Below are 23157 nucleotides of genomic sequence, written 5' to 3'. Positions count from 1 at the left end.
GTTACAGCATGGTCCAGGTAGTGACTCAGTTCAGATACAGCATGGTCAGAGTTAGTGACTCAGTTCAGTCACAGCATGGTCCAGTTAGTGACTCAGTTCAGTCAAAGCATGGTCCAGTTAGTGACTCAGTTCAGTTAAAGCATGGACCAGTTAGTGACTCAGTTCAGTTACAGCATGGTCCAGTTAGTGACTCAGTTCAGTTACAGCATGGTCCAGTTAGTGACTCAGTTCAGTCACAGCATGGTCAGAGTTAGTGACTCAGTTCAGTTACAGCTTGGTTAGATTTAGTGACTGGGTTCAGTCACAGCATGGTCAGAGTTAGTGACTCAGTTCAGTCACAGCATCGTCATCGTAAGTGACTCAGTTCAGTTAAAGCATGGTCAGTTAGTGACTCAGTTCAGCTATAGCATGGTCAGAGTTAGTGACTCAGTTCAGATACAGCATGGTCAGAGTTAGTGACTCAGTTCAGTTACAGCATGGTCCAGTTAATGACTCAGTTCAGTTACAGCATGGTCCAGTTCATGTCTCTGTCCCAGTTCAGTTACAGCATTGTCATCATAAGTGACTCAGTTCAGATACAGCATGGTCCAGTTAGTGACTCAGTTCAGTGACAGCATGGTCAGAGTTAGTGACTCAGTTCAGTGACAGCATGGTCAGAGTTAGTGACTCAGTTCAGTGACAGCATGGTCCAGTTAGTGACTCAGTTCAGTTACAGCATGGTCCAGTTAGTGACTCAGTTCAGTTACAGCATGGTCAGAGTTAGTGACTCAGTTCAGTCAAAGCATGGTCCAGGTAGTGACTCAGTTCAGTTACAGCATGGTCCAGTTAGTGACTCAGTTCAGTTACAGCATGGTCCAGTTAGTGACTCAGTTCAGTTACAGCATGGTCCAGTTAGTGACTCAGTTCAGTTACAGCATGGTCAGAGTTAGTGACTCAGTTCAGTCACAGCATGGTCCAGGTAGTGACTCAGTTCAGTTACAGCATGGTCCAGTTAGTGACTCAGTTCAGTTACAGCATGGTCAGAGTTAGTGACTCAGTTCAGTCAAAGCATGGTCCAGGTAGTGACTCAGTTCAGTTACAGCATGGTCCAGTTAGTGACTCAGTTCAGTTACAGCATGGTCCAGTTAGTGACTCAGTTCAGTTACAGCATGGTCAGAGTTAGTGACTCAGTTCAGTTACAGCATGGTCAGAGTTAGTGACTCAGTTCAGTTACAGCATGGTCCAGGTAGTGACTCAGTTCAGATACAGCATGGTCAGAGTTAGTGACTCAGTTCAGTCAGTTCAGTCAAAGCATGGTCCAGTTAGTGACTCAGTTCAGTTAAAGCATGGACCAGTTAGTGACTCAGTTCAGTTACAGCATGGTCCAGTTAGTGACTCAGTTCAGTTACAGCATGGTCCAGTTAGTGACTCAGTTCAGTCACAGCATGGTCAGCGTTAGTGACTCAGTTCAGTTACAGCTTGGTTAGATTTAGTGACTGGGTTCAGTCACAGCATGGTCAGAGTTAGTGACTCAGTTCAGTCACAGCATCGTCATCGTAAGTGACTCAGTTCAGTTAAAGCATGGTCAGTTAGTGACTCAGTTCAGCTATAGCATGGTCAGAGTTAGTGACTCAGTTCAGATACAGCATGGTCAGAGTTAGTGACTCAGTTCAGTTACAGCATGGTCCAGTTCATGTCTCTGTCCCAGTTCAGTTACAGCATTGTCATCATAAGTGACTCAGTTCAGATACAGCATGGTCCAGTTAGTGACTCAGTTCAATTACAGCATGGTTCAGTTACAGCATTGTCATCATAAGTGACTCAGTTCAGTTAAAGCATGGACCAGTTAGTGACTCAGTTCAGTGACAGCATGGTCAGAGTTAGTGACTCAGTTCAGTGACAGCATGGTCAGAGTTAGTGACTCAGTTCAGTGACAGCATGGTCCAGTTAGTGACTCAGTTCAGTAACAGCATGGTCAGAGTTAGTGACTCAGTTCAGTCAAAGCATGGTCAGAGTTAGTGACTCAGATCAGTTATAGCATGGTCAGAGTTAGTGACTCATTTCAGTTAAAGCATCATTATCATTAGTGACTCAATTCAGTTACAGCATGGTCCAGTTAGTGACTCAGTTCAGTCATAGCATGGTCAGAGTTAGTGACTCAGTTCAGTCATAGCATGGTCAGAGATAGTGACTCAGTTCAGTCATAGCATGGTCAGAGTTAGGGACTCAATTCAGTTACAGCATTGTCCAGTTAGTGACTCAGTTCAGTCACAGCTTGGTTAGAGTTAGTGACTCAGTTCAGTTACAGCATCATCATCATTAGTTACTCAATTCAGTTACAGCATGGTCCAGTTAGTGACTCAGTTCAGTTACAGCATGGTCAGAGTAAGTGACTCTGTTCAGTTACAGCATGGTCAGAGTTAGTGACTCAGTTCAGTTACAGAATCATCATCATTAGTGACTCAATTCAGTTACAGCATGGTCCAGTTAGTGACTCACTCAGTTCAGTTACAGCATGGTCAGAGTTAGTGACTCAGTTCAGTTACAGCATGGTCAGAGTTAGTGACTCAGTTCAGTTACAGCATGGTCCAGGTAGTGACTCAGTTCAGTTACAGCATGGTCCAGTTAGTGACTCAGTTCAGTTACAGCATGGTCCAGTTAGTGACTCAGTTCAGTTAAAGCATGGACCAGTTAGTGACTCAGTTCAGTTACAGCATGGTCCAGTTAGTGACTCAGTTCAGTTACAGCATGGTCCAGTTAGTGACTCAGTTCAGTCACAGCATGGTCAGAGTTAGTGACTCAGTTCAGTTACAGCTTGGTTAGATTTAGTGACTGGGTTCAGTCACAGCATGGTCAGAGTTAGTGACTCAGTTCAGTCACAGCATCGTCATCGTAAGTGACTCAGTTCAGTTAAAGCATGGTCAGTTAGTGACTCAGTTCAGCTATAGCATGGTCAGAGTTAGTGACTCAGTTCAGATACAGCATGGTCAGAGTTAGTGACTCAGTTCAGTTACAGCATGGTCCAGTTAATGACTCAGTTCAGTTACAGCATGGTCCAGTTCATGTCTCTGTCCCAGTTCAGTTACAGCATTGTCATCATAAGTGACTCAGTTCAGATACAGCATGGTCCAGTTAGTGACTCAGTTCAGTGACAGCATGGTCAGAGTTAGTGACTCAGTTCAGTGACAGCATGGTCAGAGTTAGTGACTCAGTTCAGTGACAGCATGGTCCAGTTAGTGACTCAGTTCAGTTACAGCATGGTCCAGTTAGTGACTCAGTTCAGTTACAGCATGGTCAGAGTTAGTGACTCAGTTCAGTCAAAGCATGGTCCAGGTAGTGACTCAGTTCAGTTACAGCATGGTCCAGTTAGTGACTCAGTTCAGTTACAGCATGGTCCAGTTAGTGACTCAGTTCAGTTACAGCATGGTCCAGTTAGTGACTCAGTTCAGTTACAGCATGGTCAGAGTTAGTGACTCAGTTCAGTCACAGCATGGTCCAGGTAGTGACTCAGTTCAGTTACAGCATGGTCCAGTTAGTGACTCAGTTCAGTTACAGCATGGTCAGAGTTAGTGACTCAGTTCAGTCAAAGCATGGTCCAGGTAGTGACTCAGTTCAGTTACAGCATGGTCCAGTTAGTGACTCAGTTCAGTTACAGCATGGTCCAGTTAGTGACTCAGTTCAGTTACAGCATGGTCAGAGTTAGTGACTCAGTTCAGTTACAGCATGGTCAGAGTTAGTGACTCAGTTCAGTTACAGCATGGTCCAGGTAGTGACTCAGTTCAGATACAGCATGGTCAGAGTTAGTGACTCAGTTCAGTCACAGCATGGTCCAGTTAGTGACTCAGTTCAGTCAAAGCATGGTCCAGTTAGTGACTCAGTTCAGTTAAAGCATGGACCAGTTAGTGACTCAGTTCAGTTACAGCATGGTCCAGTTAGTGACTCAGTTCAGTTACAGCATGGTCCAGTTAGTGACTCAGTTCAGTCACAGCATGGTCAGCGTTAGTGACTCAGTTCAGTTACAGCTTGGTTAGATTTAGTGACTGGGTTCAGTCACAGCATGGTCAGAGTTAGTGACTCAGTTCAGTCACAGCATCGTCATCGTAAGTGACTCAGTTCAGTTAAAGCATGGTCAGTTAGTGACTCAGTTCAGCTATAGCATGGTCAGAGTTAGTGACTCAGTTCAGATACAGCATGGTCAGAGTTAGTGACTCAGTTCAGTTACAGCATGGTCCAGTTCATGTCTCTGTCCCAGTTCAGTTACAGCATTGTCATCATAAGTGACTCAGTTCAGATACAGCATGGTCCAGTTAGTGACTCAGTTCAATTACAGCATGGTTCAGTTACAGCATTGTCATCATAAGTGACTCAGTTCAGTTAAAGCATGGACCAGTTAGTGACTCAGTTCAGTGACAGCATGGTCAGAGTTAGTGACTCAGTTCAGTGACAGCATGGTCAGAGTTAGTGACTCAGTTCAGTGACAGCATGGTCCAGTTAGTGACTCAGTTCAGTAACAGCATGGTCAGAGTTAGTGACTCAGTTCAGTCAAAGCATGGTCAGAGTTAGTGACTCAGATCAGTTATAGCATGGTCAGAGTTAGTGACTCATTTCAGTTAAAGCATCATTATCATTAGTGACTCAATTCAGTTACAGCATGGTCCAGTTAGTGACTCAGTTCAGTCATAGCATGGTCAGAGTTAGTGACTCAGTTCAGTCATAGCATGGTCAGAGATAGTGACTCAGTTCAATCATAGCATGGTCAGAGTTAGGGACTCAATTCAGTTACAGCATTGTCCAGTTAGTGACTCAGTTCAGTCACAGCTTGGTTAGAGTTAGTGACTCAGTTCAGTTACAGCATCATCATCATTAGTTACTCAATTCAGTTACAGCATGGTCCAGTTAGTGACTCAGTTCAGTTACAGCATGGTCAGAGTAAGTGACTCTGTTCAGTTACAGCATGGTCAGAGTTAGTGACTCAGTTCAGTTACAGAATCATCATCATTAGTGACTCAATTCAGTTACAGCATGGTCCAGTTAGTGACTCACTCAGTTCAGTTACAGCATGGTCAGAGTTAGTGACTCAGTTCAGTTACAGCATGGTCAGAGTTAGTGACTCAGTTCAGTTACAGCATGGTCCAGGTAGTGACTCAGTTCAGTTACAGCATGGTCCAGTTAGTGACTCAGTTCAGTTACAGCATGGTCCAGTTAGTGACTCAGTTCAGTTACAGCATGGTCCAGTTAGTGACTCAGTTCAGTTACAGCATGGTCAGAGTTAGTGACTCAGTTCAGTCACAGCATGGTCCAGGTAGTGACTCAGTTCAGTTACAGCATGGTCCAGTTAGTGACTCAGTTCAGTTACAGCATGGTCAGAGTTAGTGACTCAGTTCAGTCAAAGCATGGTCCAGGTAGTGACTCAGTTCAGTTACAGCATGGTCCAGTTAGTGACTCAGTTCAGTTACAGCATGGTCCAGTTAGTGACTCAGTTCAGTTACAGCATGGTCCAGTTAGTGACTCAGTTCAGTTACAGCATGGTCAGAGTTAGTGACTCAGTTCATTTACAGCATGGTCAGAGTTAGTGACTCAGTTCAGTTACAGCATGGTCAGAGTTAGTGACTCAGTTCAGTTACAGCATGGTCCAGGTAGTGACTCAGTTCAGATACAGCATGGTCAGAGTTAGTGACTCAGTTCAGTCACAGCATGGTCCAGTTAGTGACTCAGTTCAGTCAAAGCATGGTCCAGTTAGTGACTCAGTTCAGTTAAAGCATGGACCAGTTAGTGACTCAGTTCAGTTACAGCATGGTCCAGTTAGTGACTCAGTTCAGTTACAGCATGGTCCAGTTAGTGACTCAGTTCAGTCACAGCATGGTCAGAGTTAGTGACTCAGTTCAGTCACAGCATGGTCAGAGTTAGTGACTCAGTTCAGTTACAACATGGTCCAGTTAGTGACTCAGTTCAGTCACAGCATCGTCATCGTAAGTGACTCAGTTCAGTCACAGCATTGTCAGAGTTAGTGACTCAGTTCAGTCACAGCATGGTCCAGGTAGTGACTCAGTTCAGTTACAGCATGGTCCAGTTAGTGACTCAGTTCAGTCACAGCATGGTCAGAGTTAGTGACTCAGTTCAGTCACAGCATGGTCAGAGTTAGTGACTCAGTTCAGTTACAACATGGTCCAGTTAGTGACTCAGTTCAGTCACAGCATCGTCATCGTAAGTGACTCAGTTCAGTCACAGCATTGTCAGAGTTAGTGACTCAGTTCAGTCACAGCATGGTCCAGTTAGTGACTCAGTTCAGATACAGCATGGTCCAGCTAGTGACTTAGTTCAGTTACAGCATGGTCCAGTTAGTGACTCAGTTCAGTCACAGCATGGTCAGAGTTAGTGACTCAGTTCAGTTACAGCTTGGTTAGATTTAGTGACTGGGTTCAGTCACAGCATGGTCAGAGTTAGTGACTCAGTTCAGTCACAGCATCGTCATCGTAAGTGACTCAGTTCAGTTAAAGCATGGTCAGTTAGTGACTCAGTTCAGCTATAGCATGGTCAGAGTTAGTGACTCAGTTCAGATACAGCATGGTCAGAGTTAGTGACTCAGTTCAGTTACAGCATGGTCCAGTTAATGACTCAGTTCAGTTACAGCATGGTCCAGTTCATGTCTCTGTCCCAGTTCAGTTACAGCATTGTCATCATAAGTGACTCAGTTCAGATACAGCATGGTCCAGTTAGTGACTCAGTTCAGTTACAGCATGGTTCAGTTACAGCATTGTCATCATAAGTGACTCAGTTCAGTTAAAGCATGGACCAGTTAGTGACTCAGTTCAGTGACATCATGGTCAGAGTTAGTGACTCAGTTCAGTGACAGCATGGTCCAGTTAGTGACTCAGTTCAGTAACAGCATGGTCAGAGTTAGTGACTCAGTTCAGTCAAAGCATGGTCAAAGTTAGTGACTCAGATCAGTTATAGCATGGTCAGAGTTAGTGACTCATTTCAGTTAAAGCATCATTATCATTAGTGACTCAATTCAGTTACAGCATGGTCCAGTTAGTGACTCAGTTCAGTCATAGCATGGTCAGAGTTAGTGACTCAGTTCAGTCATAGCATGGTCAGAGATAGTGACTCAGTTCAGTCATAGCATGGTCAGAGTTAGGGACTCAATTCAGTTACAGTATGGTCCAGTTAGTGACTCAGTTCAGTCACAGCTTGGTTAGAGTTAGTGACTCAGTTCAGTTACAGCATGGTCCAGTTAGTGATTCAGTTCAGTCATAGCATGGTCAGAGATAGTGACTCAGTTCAGTCATAGCATGGTCAGAGTTCGTGTCTCAGTTCAGTTACAGCATGGTCCAGTTAGTCACTCAGTTCAGTCACAGTCAAAGCATGGTCCAGTTAGTGACTCAGTTCAGTCAAAGCATGGTCAGAGTTGGTGACTCAGTTCAATCACAGCATGGTCAGAGTTAGTGACTCAGTTGAGTCACAGTCAAAGCATGGTCCAGTTAGTGACTCAGTTCAATCACAGCATGGTCAGAGTTAGTAACTCAGTTCAGTCACAGCATGGTCAGAGTTAGTAACTCAGTTCAGTCACACCATGATCCAGTTAGTGACTCAGTTCAGTCAAAGCATGGTCAGAGTTGGTGACTCAGTTCAATCACAGCATGGTCAGAGTTAGTGACTCAGTTCAGTCACAGCATGGTCAGAGTTAGTAACTCAGTTCAGTCAAAGCATGGTCAGAGTTAGTGACTCATTTCAGTTACAGCATCATCATCATTAGTGACTCAATTCAGTTACAGCATGGTCAGAGTTAGTAACTCAGATCAGTTATGAGATGGTCAGAGTTAGTGACTCAGTTGTTACAGCATGGTCCAGTTAGTGACTCAGTTCAGTTACAGCATGGTCAGAGTTAGTGACTCATTTCAGTTACAGCATCATCATCATTAGTGACTCAGATCAGTTATAGCATGGTCAGAGTTAGTGACTCAGTTCAGTTACAGCATGGTCAGAGCTAGTGGCTCAGTTCAGTTACAGCATGGCCAAGGTAGTGACTCAGTTCAGTCACAGCATGGTCAGAGTTAGTGACTCAGTTCAGTCACAGTCAAAGCATGGTCCAGTTAGTGACTCAGTTCAGTCACAGTCAAAGCATGGTCCAGTTAGTGACTCAGTTCAGTCACAGTCAAAGCATGGTCCAGTTAGTGACTCAGTTCAGTCACAGTCAAAGCATGGTCCAGTTAGTGACTCAGTTCAGTCACAGTCAAAGCATGGTCCAGTTAGTGACTCAGTTCAGTTACAGCATGGTCAGAGTTAGTGACTCAGTTCAGTCACAGTCAAAGCATGGTCCAGTTAGTGACTCAGTTCAGTCAAAGCATGGTCAGAGTTAGTGACTCAGTTCAATCACAGCATGGTCAGACTTAGTAACTCAGATCAGTTATAGCATGGTCAGAGTTAGTGACTCAGTTCAGTTACAGCATGGTCCTGGTAGTGACTCAGTTCAGTTACAGCATGGTCCAGTTAGTGACTCAGTTCAGTTACAGCATGGTCCAGTTAGTGACTCAGTTCAGTTACAGCATGGTCAGAGTTAGTGACTCAGTTCAGTTACAGCATGGTCCAGGTAGTGACTCAGTTCAGTTACAGCATGGTCCAGGTAGTGACTCAGTTCAGTCACAGCATGGTCCAGTTAGTGACTCAGTTCAGTCACAGCATGGTCCAGTTAGTGACTCAGTTCAGTTACAGCATGGTCCAGGTAGTGACTCAGTTCAGTCACAGCATGGTCCAGTTAGTGACTCAGTTCAGTCAAAGCATGGTCCAGTTAGTGACTCAGTTCAGTTACAGCATGGTCCAGGTAGTGACTCAGTTCAGTCACAGCATGGACCAGTTAGTGACTCAGTTCAGTTACAGCATGGCCAGAATTAGTGACTCAGTTCAGTTACAGCATGGTCAGACTTAGTGACTCAGTTCAGTTACAGCATGGTCCAGGTAGTGACTCAGTTCAGTCACAGCATGGTCCAGTTAGTGACTCAGTTCAGTCAAAGCATGGTCCAGTTAGTGACTCAGTTCAGTCACAGCATGGTCAGAGTTAGTGACTCAGTTCAGTTACAGCATGGTCCAGGTAGTGACTCAGTTCAGTCACAGCATGGTCCAGTTAGTGACTCAGTTCAGTCAAAGCATGGTCCAGTTAGTGACTCAGTTCAGTTACAGCATGGTCCAGGTAGTGACTCAGTTCAGTCACAGCATGGACCAGTTAGTGACTCAGTTCAGTTACAGCATGGCCAGAATTAGTGACTCAGTTCAGTTACAGCATGGTCAGACTTAGTGACTCAGTTCAGTTACAGCATGGTCCAGGTAGTGACTCAGTTCAGTCACAGCATGGTCCAGTTAGTGACTCAGTTCAGTTAAAGCATGGACCAGTTAGTGACTCACTCAGTTCAGTTACAGCATGGTCAGAGTAAGTGACTCTGTTCAGTCACAGCATGGTCAGAGTTAGTGACTCAGTTCAGTTACAGCATCATCATCATTAGTGACTCAATTCAGTTACAGCATGGTCCAGTTAGTGACTCACTCAGTTCAGTTACAGCATGGTCAGAGTTAGTGACTCAGTTCAGTTACAGCATGGTCCTGGTAGTGACTCAGTTCAGTTACAGCATGGTCCAGTTAGTGACTCAGTTCAGTTACAGCATGGTCCAGTTAGTGACTCAGTTCAGTTACAGCATGGTCAGAGTTAGTGACTCAGTTCAGTTACAGCATGGTCCAGGTAGTGACTCAGTTCAGTTACAGCATGGTCCAGGTAGTGACTCAGTTCAGTCACAGCATGGTCCAGTTAGTGACTCAGTTCAGTCACAGCATGGTCCAGTTAGTGACTCAGTTCAGTCACAGCATGGTCCAGTTAGTGACTCAGTTCAGTTACAGCATGGTCCAGGTAGTGACTCAGTTCAGTCACAGCATGGTCCAGTTAGTGACTCAGTTCAGTCAAAGCATGGTCCAGTTAGTGACTCAGTTCAGTTACAGCATGGTCCAGGTAGTGACTCAGTTCAGTCACAGCATGGACCAGTTAGTGACTCAGTTCAGTTACAGCATGGCCAGAATTAGTGACTCAGTTCAGTTACAGCATGGTCAGACTTAGTGACTCAGTTCAGTTACAGCATGGTCCAGGTAGTGACTCAGTTCAGTCACAGCATGGTCCAGTTAGTGACTCAGTTCAGTCAAAGCATGGTCCAGTTAGTGACTCAGTTCAGTCACAGCATGGTCAGAGTTAGTGACTCAGTTCAGTTACAGCATGGTCCAGGTAGTGACTCAGTTCAGTCACAGCATGGTCCAGTTAGTGACTCAGTTCAGTCAAAGCATGGTCCAGTTAGTGACTCAGTTCAGTTACAGCATGGTCCAGGTAGTGACTCAGTTCAGTCACAGCATGGACCAGTTAGTGACTCAGTTCAGTTACAGCATGGCCAGAATTAGTGACTCAGTTCAGTTACAGCATGGTCAGACTTAGTGACTCAGTTCAGTTACAGCATGGTCCAGGTAGTGACTCAGTTCAGTCACAGCATGGTCCAGTTAGTGACTCAGTTCAGTTAAAGCATGGACCAGTTAGTGACTCACTCAGTTCAGTTACAGCATGGTCAGAGTAAGTGACTCTGTTCAGTCACAGCATGGTCCAGTTAGTGACTCAGTTCAGTTACAGCATCATCATCATTAGTGACTCAATTCAGTTACAGCATGGTCCAGTTAGTGACTCACTCAGTTCAGTTACAGCATGGTCAGAGTTAGTGACTCAGTTCAGTTACAGCATGGTCAGAGTTAGTGACTCAGTTCAGTTACAGCATGGTCCAGGTAGTGACTCAGTTCAGTTACAGCATGGTCCAGTTAGTGACTCAGTTCAGTTACAGCATGGTCCAGTTAGTGACTCAGTTCAGTTACAGCATGGTCAGAGTTAGTGACTCAGTTCAGTTACAGCATGGTCCAGGTAGTGACTCAGTTCAGTTACAGCATGGTCCAGGTAGTGACTCAGTTCAGTCACAGCATGGTCCAGTTAGTGACTCAGTTCAGTCACAGCATGGTCCAGTTAGTGACTCAGTTCAGTCAAAGCATGGTCCAGTTAGTGACTCAGTTCAGTCACAGCATGGTCAGAGTTAGTGACTCAGTTCAGTTACAGCATGGTCAGAGTTAGTGACTCAGTTCAGTTACAGCATGGTCCAGGTAGTGACTCAGTTCAGTCACAGCATGGTCCAGTTAGTGACTCAGTTCAGTCAAAGCATGGTCCAGTTAGTGACTCAGTTCAGTTACAGCATGGTCCAGGTAGTGACTCAGTTCAGTCACAGCATGGACCAGTTAGTGACTCAGTTCAGTTACAGCATGGCCAGAATTAGTGACTCAGTTCAGTTACAGCATGGTCAGACTTAGTGACTCAGTTCAGTTACAGCATGGTCCAGGTAGTGACTCAGTTCAGTCACAGCATGGTCCAGTTAGTGACTCAGTTCAGTCACAGCATGGTCCAGGTAGTGACTCAGTTCAGTTACAGCATGGTCCAGGTAGTGACTCAGTTCAGTTACAGCATGGTCCAGTTAGTGACTCAGTTCAGTTACAGCATGGTCAGAGTTAGTGACTCAGTTCAGATACAGCATGGTCAGAGTTAGTGACTCAGTTCAGCTACAGCATGGTCAGAGTTAGTGACTCAGTTCAGATACAGCATGGTCAGAGTTAGTCACTCAGTTCAGTCACAGCATGGTTAGAGATAGTGACTCATTTTAGTAACAGCATGGTCAAGTTAGTGACTCAGTTCAGTTAAAGCATGGACCAGTTAGTGACTCAGTTCAGTTACAGCATGGCCAGAATTAGTGACTCAGTTCAGTTACAGCATGGTCCAGTTAGTGACTCAGTTCAGTTACAGCGTTAGTGACTCAGTTCAGTCATAGCATGGTCAGAGTTAGTGACTCAGATCAGTTATAGCATGGTCAGAGTTAGTGACTCAGTTCAGTTACAGCATGGTCAGAGCTAGTGACTCAGTTCAGTTACAGCATGGTCCAGTTTGTGTCTCTGTCCCAGTTCAGTTACAGCATGGTCAGAGCTAGTGGCTCAGTTCAGTTACAGCATGGCCAAGGTAGTGACTCAGTTCAGTCACAGTCAAAGCATGGTCCAGTTAGTGACTCAGTTCAGTCACAGTCAAAGCATGGTCCAGTTAGTGACTCAGTACAGTCAAAGCATGGTCAGAGTTCGTGTCTCAGTTCAGTTACATTATGGTCCAGTTAGTGATTCAGTTCAGTTACAGCATGGTCAGAGTTAGTGTCTCAGTTCAGTTACAGCATGGTCAGAGTTAGTGACTCAGTTCAGTCACAGCATGGTCCAGTTATAGCATGGTCCAGTTAGTGACTCAGTTCAGTCAAAGCATGGTCAGAGTTAGTGACTCATTTCAGTTACAGCATCATCATCATTAGTGACTCAATTCAGTTACAGCATGGCCAAGGTAGTGACTCAGTTCAGTCACAGCATGGTCAGAGTTAGTGACTCAGTTCAGTTACAGCATGGTCAGAGTTAGTGACTCAGTTCAGTTACAGCATGGTCCAGGTAGTGACTCAGTTCAGTCACAGCATGGTCCAGTTAGTGACTCAGTTCAGTCAAAGCATGGTCCAGTTAGTGACTCAGTTCAGTTACAGCATGGTCCAGGTAGTGACTCAGTTCAGTTACAGCATGGTCCAGTTAGTGACTCAGTTCAGTTACAGCATGGTCAGAGTTAGTGACTCAGTTCAGATACAGCATGGTCAGAGTTAGTGACTCAGTTCAGCTACAGCATGGTCAGAGTTAGTGACTCAGTTCAGATACAGCATGGTCAGAGTTAGTGACTCAGTTCAGTCACAGCATGGTTAGAGATAGTGACTCATTTCAGTAACAGCATGGTCAAGTTAGTGACTCAGTTCAGTTAAAGCATGGACCAGTTAGTGACTCAGTTCAGTTACAGCATGGTCAGACTTAGTGACTCAGTTCAGTTACAGCATGGTCAGACTTAGTGACTCAGTTCAGTTACAGCATGATCCAGGTAGTGACTCAGTTCAGTTACAGCATGGTCCAGGTAGTGACTCAGTTCAGTCACAGCATGGTCCAGTTAGTGACTCAGTTCAGTCACAGCATGGTCCAGGTAGTGACTCAGTTCAGTTACAGCATGGTCCAGGTAGTGACTCAGTTCAGTTACAGCATGGTCCAGTTAGTGACTCAGTTCAGATACAGCATGGTCAGAGTTAGTGACTCAGTTCAGCTACAGCATGGTCAGAGTTAGTGACTCAGTTCAGATACAGCATGGTCAGAGTTAGTGACTCAGTTCAGTCACAGCATGGTCAGAGTTAGTCACTCAGTTCAGTCACAGCATGGTTAGAGATAGTGACTCATTTTAGTAACAGCATGGTCAAGTTAGTGACTCAGTTCAGTTAAAGCATGGACCAGTTAGTGACTCAGTTCAGTTACAGCATGGCCAGAATTAGTGACTCAGTTCAGTTACAGCATGGTCCAGTTAGTGACTCAGTTCAGTTACAGCATGGTCCAGTTAGTGACTCAGTTCAGTCACAGCATGGTCAGAGTTAGTGACTCAGTTCAGTTACAGCATGGCCAAGGTAGTGACTCAGTTCAGTCACAGCATGGTCAGAGTTAGTGACTCAGTTCAGTCACAGCATGGACCAGTTAGTGACTCAGTTCAGTTATAGCATGGTCAGAGTTAGTGACTCAGTTCAGTTACAGCATGGTCAGAGCTAGTGACTCAGTTCAGTTACAGCATGGTCCAGTTTGTGTCTCTGTCCCAGTTCAGTTACAGCATGGTCAGAGCTAGTGGCTCAGTTCAGTTACAGCATGGCCAAGGTAGTGACTCAGTTCAGTCACAGTCAAAGCATGGTCCAGTTAGTGACTCAGTTCAGTCACAGTCAAAGCATGGTCCAGTTAGTGACTCAGTTCAGTCACAGTCAAAGCATGGTCCAGTTAGTGACTCAGTTCAGTCACAGTCAAAGCATGGTCCAGTTAGTGACTCAGTTCAGTCAAAGCATGGTCAGAGTTCGTGTCTCAGTTCAGTTACAGCATGGTCAGAGTTAGTGACTCAGTTCAGTCACAGCATGGTCAGAGTTAGTAACTCAGTTCAGTCACAGCATGGTCCAGTTATAGCATGGTCCAGTTAGTGACTCAGTTCAGTCACAGTCAAAGCATGGTCCAGTTAGTGACTCAGTTCAGTCACAGTCAAAGCATGGTCCTGTTAGTGACTCAGTTCAGTCAAAGCATGGTCAGAGTTCGTGTCTCAGTTCAGTTACAGCATGGTCCAGTTAGTCACTCAGTTCAGTCACAGTCAAAGCATGGTCCAGTTAGTGACTCAGTTCAGTCACAGTCAAAGCATGGTCCAGTTAGTGACTCAGTTCAGTCACAGTCAAAGCATGGTCCAGTTAGTGACTCAGTTCAGTCACAGTCAAAGCATGGTCCAGTTAGTGACTCAGTTCAGTCAAAGCATGGTCAGAGTTCGTGTCTCAGTTCAGTTACAGCATGGTCAGAGTTAGTGACTCAGTTCAGTCACAGCATGGTCAGAGTTAGTAACTCAGTTCAGTCACAGCATGGTCCAGTTATAGCATGGTCCAGTTAGTGACTCAGTTCAGTCAAAGCATGGTCAGAGTTAGTGACTCATTTCAGTTACAGCATCATCATCATTAGTGACTCAATTCAGTTACAGCATGGCCAAGGTAGTGACTCAGTTCAGTCACAGCATGGTCAGAGTTAGTGACTCAGTTCAGTCATAGCATGGTCAGAGTTAGTGACTCAGATCAGTTATAGCATGGTCAGAGTTAGTGACTCAGTTCAGTTACAGCATGGTCAGAGCTAGTGACTCAGTTCAGTTACAGCATGGTCCAGTTAGTGACTCAGTTCAGTCACAGTCAAAGCATGGTCCAGTTAGTGACTCAGTTCAGTCACAGTCAAAGCATGGTCCAGTTAGTGACTCAGTTCAGTCACAGTCAAAGCATGGTCCAGTTAGTGATTCAGTTCAGTTACAGCATGGTCAGAGTTCTTGTCTCAGTTCAGTTACAGCATGGTCCAGTTAGTGACTCAGTTCAGTCACAGTCAAAGCATGGTCCAGTTAGTGACTCAGTTCAGTCACAGTCAAAGCATGGTCCAGTTAGTGACTCAGTTCAGTCACAGTCAAAGCATGGTCCTGTTAGTGACTCAGTTCAGTCAAAGCATGGTCAGAGTTCGTGTCTCAGTTCAGTTACAGCATGGTCCAGTTAGTCACTCAGTTCAGTCACAGTCAAAGCATGGTCCATTTAGTGACTCAGTTCAGTCAAAGCATGGTCAGAGTTAGTGACTCAGTTCAGTCACAGCATGGTCCAGTTAGTTACTCAGTTCAGTTAAAGCATGGTCCAGATAGTGAATCTGTCCCAGTTCAGTCACAGCATGGTCAACGTTAGTGACTCAGTCACAGTCAAAGCATGGTCCAGTTAGTGACTCAGTTCAGTCACAGTCAAAGCATGGTCCCAGTTAGTGACTCAGTTCAGTCACAGTCAAAGCATGGTCCAGTTCGTGTCTCAGTTCAGTTACATTGTGGTCCAGTTAGTTATTCAGTTCAGTTACAGCATGGTCAGAGTTAGTGTCTCAGTTCAGTCACAGCATGGTCCAGTTAGTGACTCGGTTCAGTCACAGTCAAAGCATGGTCCAGTTAGTGACTCAGTTCAGTCACAGTCAAAGCATGGTCCAGTTAGTGACTCAGTTCAGTCACATTCAAAGCATGGTCCAGTTAGTGACTCAGTTCAGTCACAGTCAAAGCATGGTCCAGTTAGTGACTCAGTTCAGTCACAGTCAAAGCATGGTCCAGTTAGTGACTCAGTTCAGTCACAGTCAAAGCATGGTCCAGTTAGTGACTCAGTTCAGTCAAAGCATGGTCAGAGTTAGTGACTCAGTTCAGTCAAAGCATGGTCAGAGTTAGTGACTCAGTTCAATCACAGCATGGTCAGAGTTAGTGACTCAGTTCAGTCACAGCATGGTCAGAGTTAGTGACTCAGTTCAGTCACAGCATGGTCCAGTTAGTGACTCAGTTCAGTTAAAGCATGGTCCAGATAGTGAATCTGTCCCAGTTCAGTCACAGCATGGTCAACGTTAGTGACTCAGTCACAGTCAAAGCATGGTCCAGTTAGTGACTCAGTTCAGTCAAAGCATGGTCAGAGTTAGTGACTCAGTTCAATCACAGCATGGTCAGAGTTAGTGACTCAGTTCAGTCACAGTCAAAGCATGGTCCAGTTAGTGACTCAGTTCAGTCAAAGCATGGTCAGAGTTAGTGACTCAGTTCAGTCACAGCATGGTCCAGTTAGTGACTCAGTTCAGTTATAGCATGGTCCAGTTAGTGACTCAGTTCAGTTATAGCATGGTCCAGTTAGTGAATCTGTCCCAGTTCAGTCACTGCATGGTCAACGTTAGTGACTCATTTCAGTTAAAGCATGGTCCAGTTAGTGACTCAGTTCAGTTACAGCATGGTCCAGTTAGTGACTCACTCAGTCCAGTAACAGCATGGTCAGAGTTACTTACTCAGTTCAGTTACAGCATGGCTCAGTTAGTGACTATATTCAGTTACAGCATGGTCAGAGTTAGTGACTCAGTTCAGTTACAGCATGGTCAGAGTTAGTGACTCAGTTCAGTTACAGCATGGTCCAGTTAGTGACTCAGTTCAGGTACAGCATGGTCCAGTTAGTGACTCACTCAGTCCAGTAACAGCATGGTCAGAGTTACTTACTCAGTTCAGTTACAGCGTGGTCAGAGTTAGGGTCTCAGTTCAGTTACAGCATGGTTAGAGATAGTGACTCATTTCAGTTACAGCATGGTCCAGTTAGTGACTCAGTTCAGTAACAGCATGGTCAGAGTTAGTGACTCAGTTCAGATACAGCATGGTCAGACTTAGTGACTCAGTTCAGATACAGCATGGTCCAGTTTGTGTGTCTGTCCCAGTTCAGTCACAGCATGGTCAACGTTAGTGACTCAGTTCACTCACAGCAGGTCCCAGTTAGTGTGTGTGTGTGATACATCTTACCTTATTGCTGCCACTGCATGGCCCAGTTCGTGTATGACCCCACTGACCAGCAAAGCAGAGAAGAAGTAGGCCAGCTGGCTGACTGGCAGGTTTATACCTGGGACCTGCACACACACATACACAGCAGTCAGTACACAGACACACACACACAGAGACACACACACACATGTTCTTTGTACGTACCACCACCTGTAGTGTTTGTTGATTGGCTCCCTGAGGGTGGTCTGATGTCATCTGATGGACAGTCTGCTGCAGGGTTCTAATTAGCAGCACCACCGAACCACACATAGACACCAGCCCAAACACTAGACCACTGGTAAACCTACACACACACACACACACACACACACACACAATTGTGGAACCGGGAACCGAGGGAATTAGGGTTAAGAGGGGTCAGGGATAAGAAGTCAGGTCTTACCAGAGAGGTAGAGGGCATGAGGGTTAAGGGTCAGAGGTCAGGTCTTTACCAGAGGGAGAGTGTGTGAGGGTTAGAGGACAAGGGTTAGAGGTCAGGTCTTACCAAAGGTAGAGGGCATGAGGGTTAAGGGTCAGGTCTTATCATAGGTAGGTGTGCGTGAGGGTTAGAGGCCAAGGGTCAGAGGTCAGGTCTTACCAGAGGTAGAGGGCGTGTGGGTTGATGCGAGCGCAGCGTGAGAAGAGGCGGTTGAAGAGGGAGGTCTGCCAGCGGATGTGGAACGGAGAGAGAGACAGACCCTTTGACCCTAGCCACATCTCATAACAATGACCATATGACTCAGACAGCTGAGGGAGAGGAGAGAGGACGTGTTACCTCTGCCCCGACACACATATCAAATACATTTGATTCATTCAAATGTATGTTTTAGCACAATATTCCAAATACCAGTATCACAAGAATGAAGGTTTTGTTCTTTTTAAATTTTATTTCACCTTTATTTAACCAGGTAAGCTAGTTGAGAACAAGTTCTCATTTACAACTGCGGCCTGGCCAAGATAAAGCAAACCAGTGTAACACAAACACAGGGTTACACATGGAATAAACAAGCGTACAGTCAATAACACAATAGAAACAAAATTAAGTCTATATACAGTGTGTGCAAATGGCGTGAGGAGGTAGGCAATAAATAGGCCATAGTAGCAAAGTAATTACAATTCAGCAGATTAACACTGGAGTGATAAATGAGCAGATGATGATGTGCAAGTAGAAATACTGGTGTGCAAAAGACCAGAAAATAAAATCAAATAAAAACAGCATGGGGATGAGGTAGGTAGATTGGGTGGGCTATTTATAGACGGACTATGTACAGCTGCAGCGATCAGTTAGTTGCTCAGATAGCTGATGTTTAAAGTTAGTGAGGGAAATATAATTCTTCAGCGATATTTGCAATTCGTTCCAGTCACTGGCAGCAGAGAACTGGAAGGAAAGGCGGCCAAAGGAGGTGTTGGCTTTGGGGATGACCAGTGAGATATACCTGCTGGACTACGGGTGGGTGTTGTTATCGTGACCAGTGAGCTGAGATAAGTCAGATGACCTGGAGCCACTGGGGCTGGCGCCTAATATGTAGGGAGGGCCAGCCGACTAGAGCATACAGGTCGTGGATGGGTGGTATAAGGGGCTTTGGTAAAAAAAAACGGATGGCACTGTGATAGACTGCATCCAGTTTGCTGAGTAGAGTGTTGGAAGATATTTTGTAGATGACATCGCCGAAGTCGAGGATCGGTAGGATAGTCAGTTTTACTAGGATAAGTTTTGCGGCGTGAGTGAAGGAGGCTTTGTTGCGAAATAGACAGCCGATTTTAGATTTCATTTAGGATTGGAGATGTTTAATATGAGTCTGGAAGGAGAGTTTACAGTCTAAACAGACACCCAGGTATTTGTAGTTGTCCACATATTCTAGGTCAGAACCGTCCAGGGAAGTGATGCTAGTCGGGCAGGCGGGTGCGGACAGCGAACGGTTGAAAAGCATGCATTTGGTTTTACTAGCGTTTCAGAGCAGTTGGAGGCCACGGAATGAGTGTTTTATGGCATTGAAGCTCGTTTGGAGGTAAGTTAACAGTGTCTAAAGAAAGGCCAGATGTATACAGAATGGTGTCGTCTGCATAGAGGTGGATCAGAGGTGGACCCGCAGCAAGAGCGATAGCATTAATATATACAGAGAAAAGAGCCCAAGAATTGAACCCTGTGGCACCCCCAGAGAGACTGCCAGAGGTCCGGACAACAGGCCCTCCGATTTGACACACTGAACTCTATCTGAGAAGTAGTTGGTGAACCTGGTGAGGCAGTCATTTGAGAAACCAAGGCTTTTGAGTCTGCCGATAAGAATACGGTGATTGACAGAGTCGAAAGCCTTGGCCAGGTCGATGAAGACGGCTGCACAGTACTGTCTTTTATCGATGGCGGTTATGATATCGTTTAGTACCTTGAGCGTGGCTGAGGTGCACCCGTGACCAGCTCGGAAACCAGATTGCACAGCGGAGAAGGTACGGTGGGATTCGAAATGGTCAGTGATCTGTTTATTAACTTGGCTTTCGAAGACTTTAGAGAGGCAGGGCAAGATGGATATAGGTCAAAAACAGTTTGGGTCTAGAGTGTCACCTCCTTTGATTAGAGGGATGACCGCAGCAGCTTTCCAATCTTTAGGGATCTTGGACGATACGAAAGAGTCTTATGAGCGTTTATGTCCGCTTGTTCTTATGTTGTCTTTTTGGTCTGTCTCCTTCACTCCTACTGTGACTCTGCACTCTCCCATTTACACACACACACCCCAAGCCCCTCCCCGACACCCAAGCCCCTCCCACTCAACAACAAAGATAAGAGCACTGTCTCTCAGACAAGCGGTTTGAACTCCGTACTTGCATTTTAGCTTTGGTCCAACAGAATCGGTCTAATGGACATCAAAACATTATTTTACTGTAATAGAGGAGAAAACCTTCCTAACTATACCCTATTTACGTCTCAACTCCTCAAATCGCACATAGAGCAGACACCATTAGAACCAGAGACATCTCAACTCTGTCCAAGATGGCGTAGCAGTAGGACGTGTTGTCGTGTCGTGTCCCTTGTATATATTGTTTGTTTTCGTTTTTTTCTTCGCATATCTTTTAAAACATTTTGCTGAACCTCAACTTCTTCTAAATACTCTCCTGCAACCCGCCTCACCCAACGTATTTCCTAAAGTATTTATATTTACTTCGGATCTGGAACCCCTCAACTGAAGCTAGCCAACTAACTACCAGCTATTCAGTCAGCAAAACATTGCTAGCGGCCTTCAGCTAACCGGTCATCAGCTAACCTTTAGCTCGGAAAGCTCTCGCCAGTTCGAACAACGCGACTCTAACCAGAGCATAACGGACCTATTTTTTATTTTTATTTTTATTTATCATCCCCGGATTCCCACCGCAAACGGAACATTTTGAGCTCCTGGACTACAATATCCGGACCCACGACCGGTCCATCGATGTCACCGCATGAAGAGGAATAAACAGACTCACCCCATCGCGACGTCCCCCAAAGGCTAACTCTCTAGCCCTTGCTATCTCCTTGCTAGCAAATTCGGCCTGCTAACTGCTAGCTTGTTTAGCCCGGTCCGCTAACTGCTACCGTGTTTAGCACCGACTACTAACTGTTAGCTTGTTAGCACAGGCCTGCGAACCGTCTGAATCGCCGCGTCCCAAACACTCACTGAACCCATATTTACTTTCTATCCCTTTTCGATTTTTAATTTGTTTATACCTTCCGGTAACCTGCCTCACCCAATGTGATACGGAACCGCTATTATTTTTACATTTTTAGAACACACTCAAGAACCTCCAGAAGCTAACCAGCTAACTGGCTACAAGCTATTTAGTCATTGTTAGTTTTCTAACCTGGATAACACTCGCCAGTCCAGCTTCCCTGCCCCATCCACCGTTGCCCCATGGACACTGATCACTTGGCTACATAGCTGATGCATGCTGGACTGTCCATTAATCACGGTAATCCATTCTGCTTGTTTATGTTTTATCTGTCGGCCCCAGCCGCACTCAGGCTCTGTGTGTAGTTAATCTGACCCCCCCTCTGCCTAGTCAATCGCCATTCTACCTGCTGTTGTTGTGCTAGCTGATTAGCTGTTGTTGTCTCACCTACTGTTTTAGCTAGCTCTCCCAATTCAACACCTGTGATTACTGTATGCCTCGCTGTATGTCTCTCTCAAATGTCAATATGCCTTGTATACTGTTGTGCAGGTTAGTTATCATTGTTTTAGTTTACAATGGAGCCCCTAGTTCCACTCTTTATACCCCTGATACCTCCTTTGTCCCACCCCCCACACATGCGGTGACCTCACCCATTACAACCAGCATGTCCAGAGATACAACCTCTCTCATCATCACCCAGTGCCTGGGCTTACCTCCGCTGTACCCGCACCCCACCATACCCCTGTTTGCGCATTATGCCCTGAATATATTCTACCATGCCCAGAAACCTGCTCCTCTTATTCTCTGTCCCCAACGCCCTAGGCGACCAGTTTTGATAGCCTTCAGCCGCACCCTCATACTACTCCTTCTCTGTTCCGCGGGTGATGTGGAGGTAAACCCAGGCCCTGCATGTCCCCAGGCACCCTCATTTGTTGACTTCTGTGATCGAAAAAGCCTTGGTTTCATGCATGTCAACATCAGAAGCCTCCTCCCTAAGTTTGTCTTACTCACTGCTCTAGCACACTCTGCTAACCCTGATGTCCTTGCCGTGTCTGAATCCTGGCTCAGGAAGGCCACCAAAAATTCTGAGATTTCCATACCCAACTATAACATCTTCCGTCAAGATAGAACTGCCAAAGGGGGAGGAGTTGCAGTCTACTGCAGAGATAGCCTGCAAAGTAATGTCATACTTTCCAGGTCCATACCCAAACAGTTCGAACTACTAAATTTGAAAATGACTCTCTCCAGAAATAAGTCTCTCACTGTTGCCGCCTGCTACCGACCCCCCTCAGCTCCCAGCTGTGCCCTGGACACCATTTGTGAATTGATCGCCCCCCATCTAGCTTCAGAGTTTGTTCTGTTAGGTGACCTAAACTGGGATATGCTTAACACCCCGGCAGTCCTACAATCTAAGCTAGATGCCCTCAATCTCACTCAAATCATCAAGGAACCCACCAGGTACAATCCTAACTCTGTAAACAAGGGCACCCTCATAGACGTCATCCTGACCAACTGGCCCTCCAAATACACCTCCGCTGTCTTCAACCAGGATCTCAGCGATCACTGCCTCATTGCCTGTATCCGCTACGGAGCCGCAGTCAAACGACCACCCCTCATCACTGTCAAACGCTCCCTAAAACACTTCTGTGAGCAGGCCTTTCTAATCGACCTGGCCCGGGTATCCTGGAAGGACATTGACCTCATCCCGTCAGTTGAGGATGCCTGGTCTTTCTTTAACAGTAACTTCCTCACCATTTTAGATAAGCATGCTCCGTTCAAAAAATGCAGAACTAAGAACAGATATAGCCCCTGGTTCACTCCAGACCTGACTGCCCTCGACCAGCACAAAAACATCCTGTGGTGGACTGCAATAACATCGAATAGTCCCCGCGATATGCAACTGTTCAGGGAAGTCAGGAACCAATACACACAGTCAGTCAGGAAAGCTAAAGCCAACTTCTTCAGGCAGAAGTTTGCATCCTGTAGCTCCAACTCCAAAAAGTTCTGGGACACTGAAGTCCATGGAGAACAAGAGCACCTCCTCCCAGCTGCCCACTGCACTGAGGCTAGGTAACACGGTCACCACCGATAAATCCATGATTATCGAAAACTTCAACAAGCATTTCTCAACGGCTGGCCATGCCTTCCGCCCGGCTACTACAACCTCGGCCAACAGCCCCCCCCCCCCCCCCCCCCCCCCCCCCCCCCCCCGCAGCTACTCGCCCAAGCCTCTCCAGGTTCTCCTTTACCCTAAATCCAGATAGCAGATGTTCTGAAAGAGCTGCAAAACCTGGACCCGTACAAATCAGCTGGGCTTGACAATCTGGACCCTCTATTCCTGAAACTATCCGCCGCCATTGTCGCAACCCCTATTACCAGCCTGTTCAACCTCTCTTTCATATCGTCTGAGATCCCCAAGGATTGGAAAGCCGCCGCAGTCATCCCCCTCTTCAAAGGGGGCGACACCCTGGACCCAAACTGTTACAGACCTATATCCATCCTGCCCTGCCTATCTAAGG

The 23157-nt window shown here is 45.9% G+C and overlaps 1 protein-coding gene across 1 annotated transcript in view; it reads right to left on the bottom strand.

Moving 5' to 3' along the window:
* mbtps2 (membrane-bound transcription factor peptidase, site 2) overlaps nt 1-23157 on the bottom strand; it is a 70452-nt gene that overhangs the window by 33787 nt on the left and 13508 nt on the right. The window contains exons 2-4 of the mRNA XM_036945614.1: nt 17598-17746; nt 17165-17303; nt 16982-17085 (exon numbers count right to left, since the gene is read on the bottom strand). Of these exons, the coding sequence (XP_036801509.1) occupies nt 16982-17085; nt 17165-17303; nt 17598-17746 (392 nt within the window). The remainder of the gene's footprint in view (nt 1-16981; nt 17086-17164; nt 17304-17597; nt 17747-23157) is intronic.

The sequence above is a fragment of the Oncorhynchus mykiss genome, chromosome 15 (assembly GCF_013265735.2).
Source record: "Oncorhynchus mykiss isolate Arlee chromosome 15, USDA_OmykA_1.1, whole genome shotgun sequence".
In the NCBI taxonomy this organism is placed as follows: Eukaryota; Metazoa; Chordata; class Actinopteri; order Salmoniformes; family Salmonidae; genus Oncorhynchus; species Oncorhynchus mykiss.
This window is presented reverse-complemented; position numbering and strand designations above follow the sequence as displayed.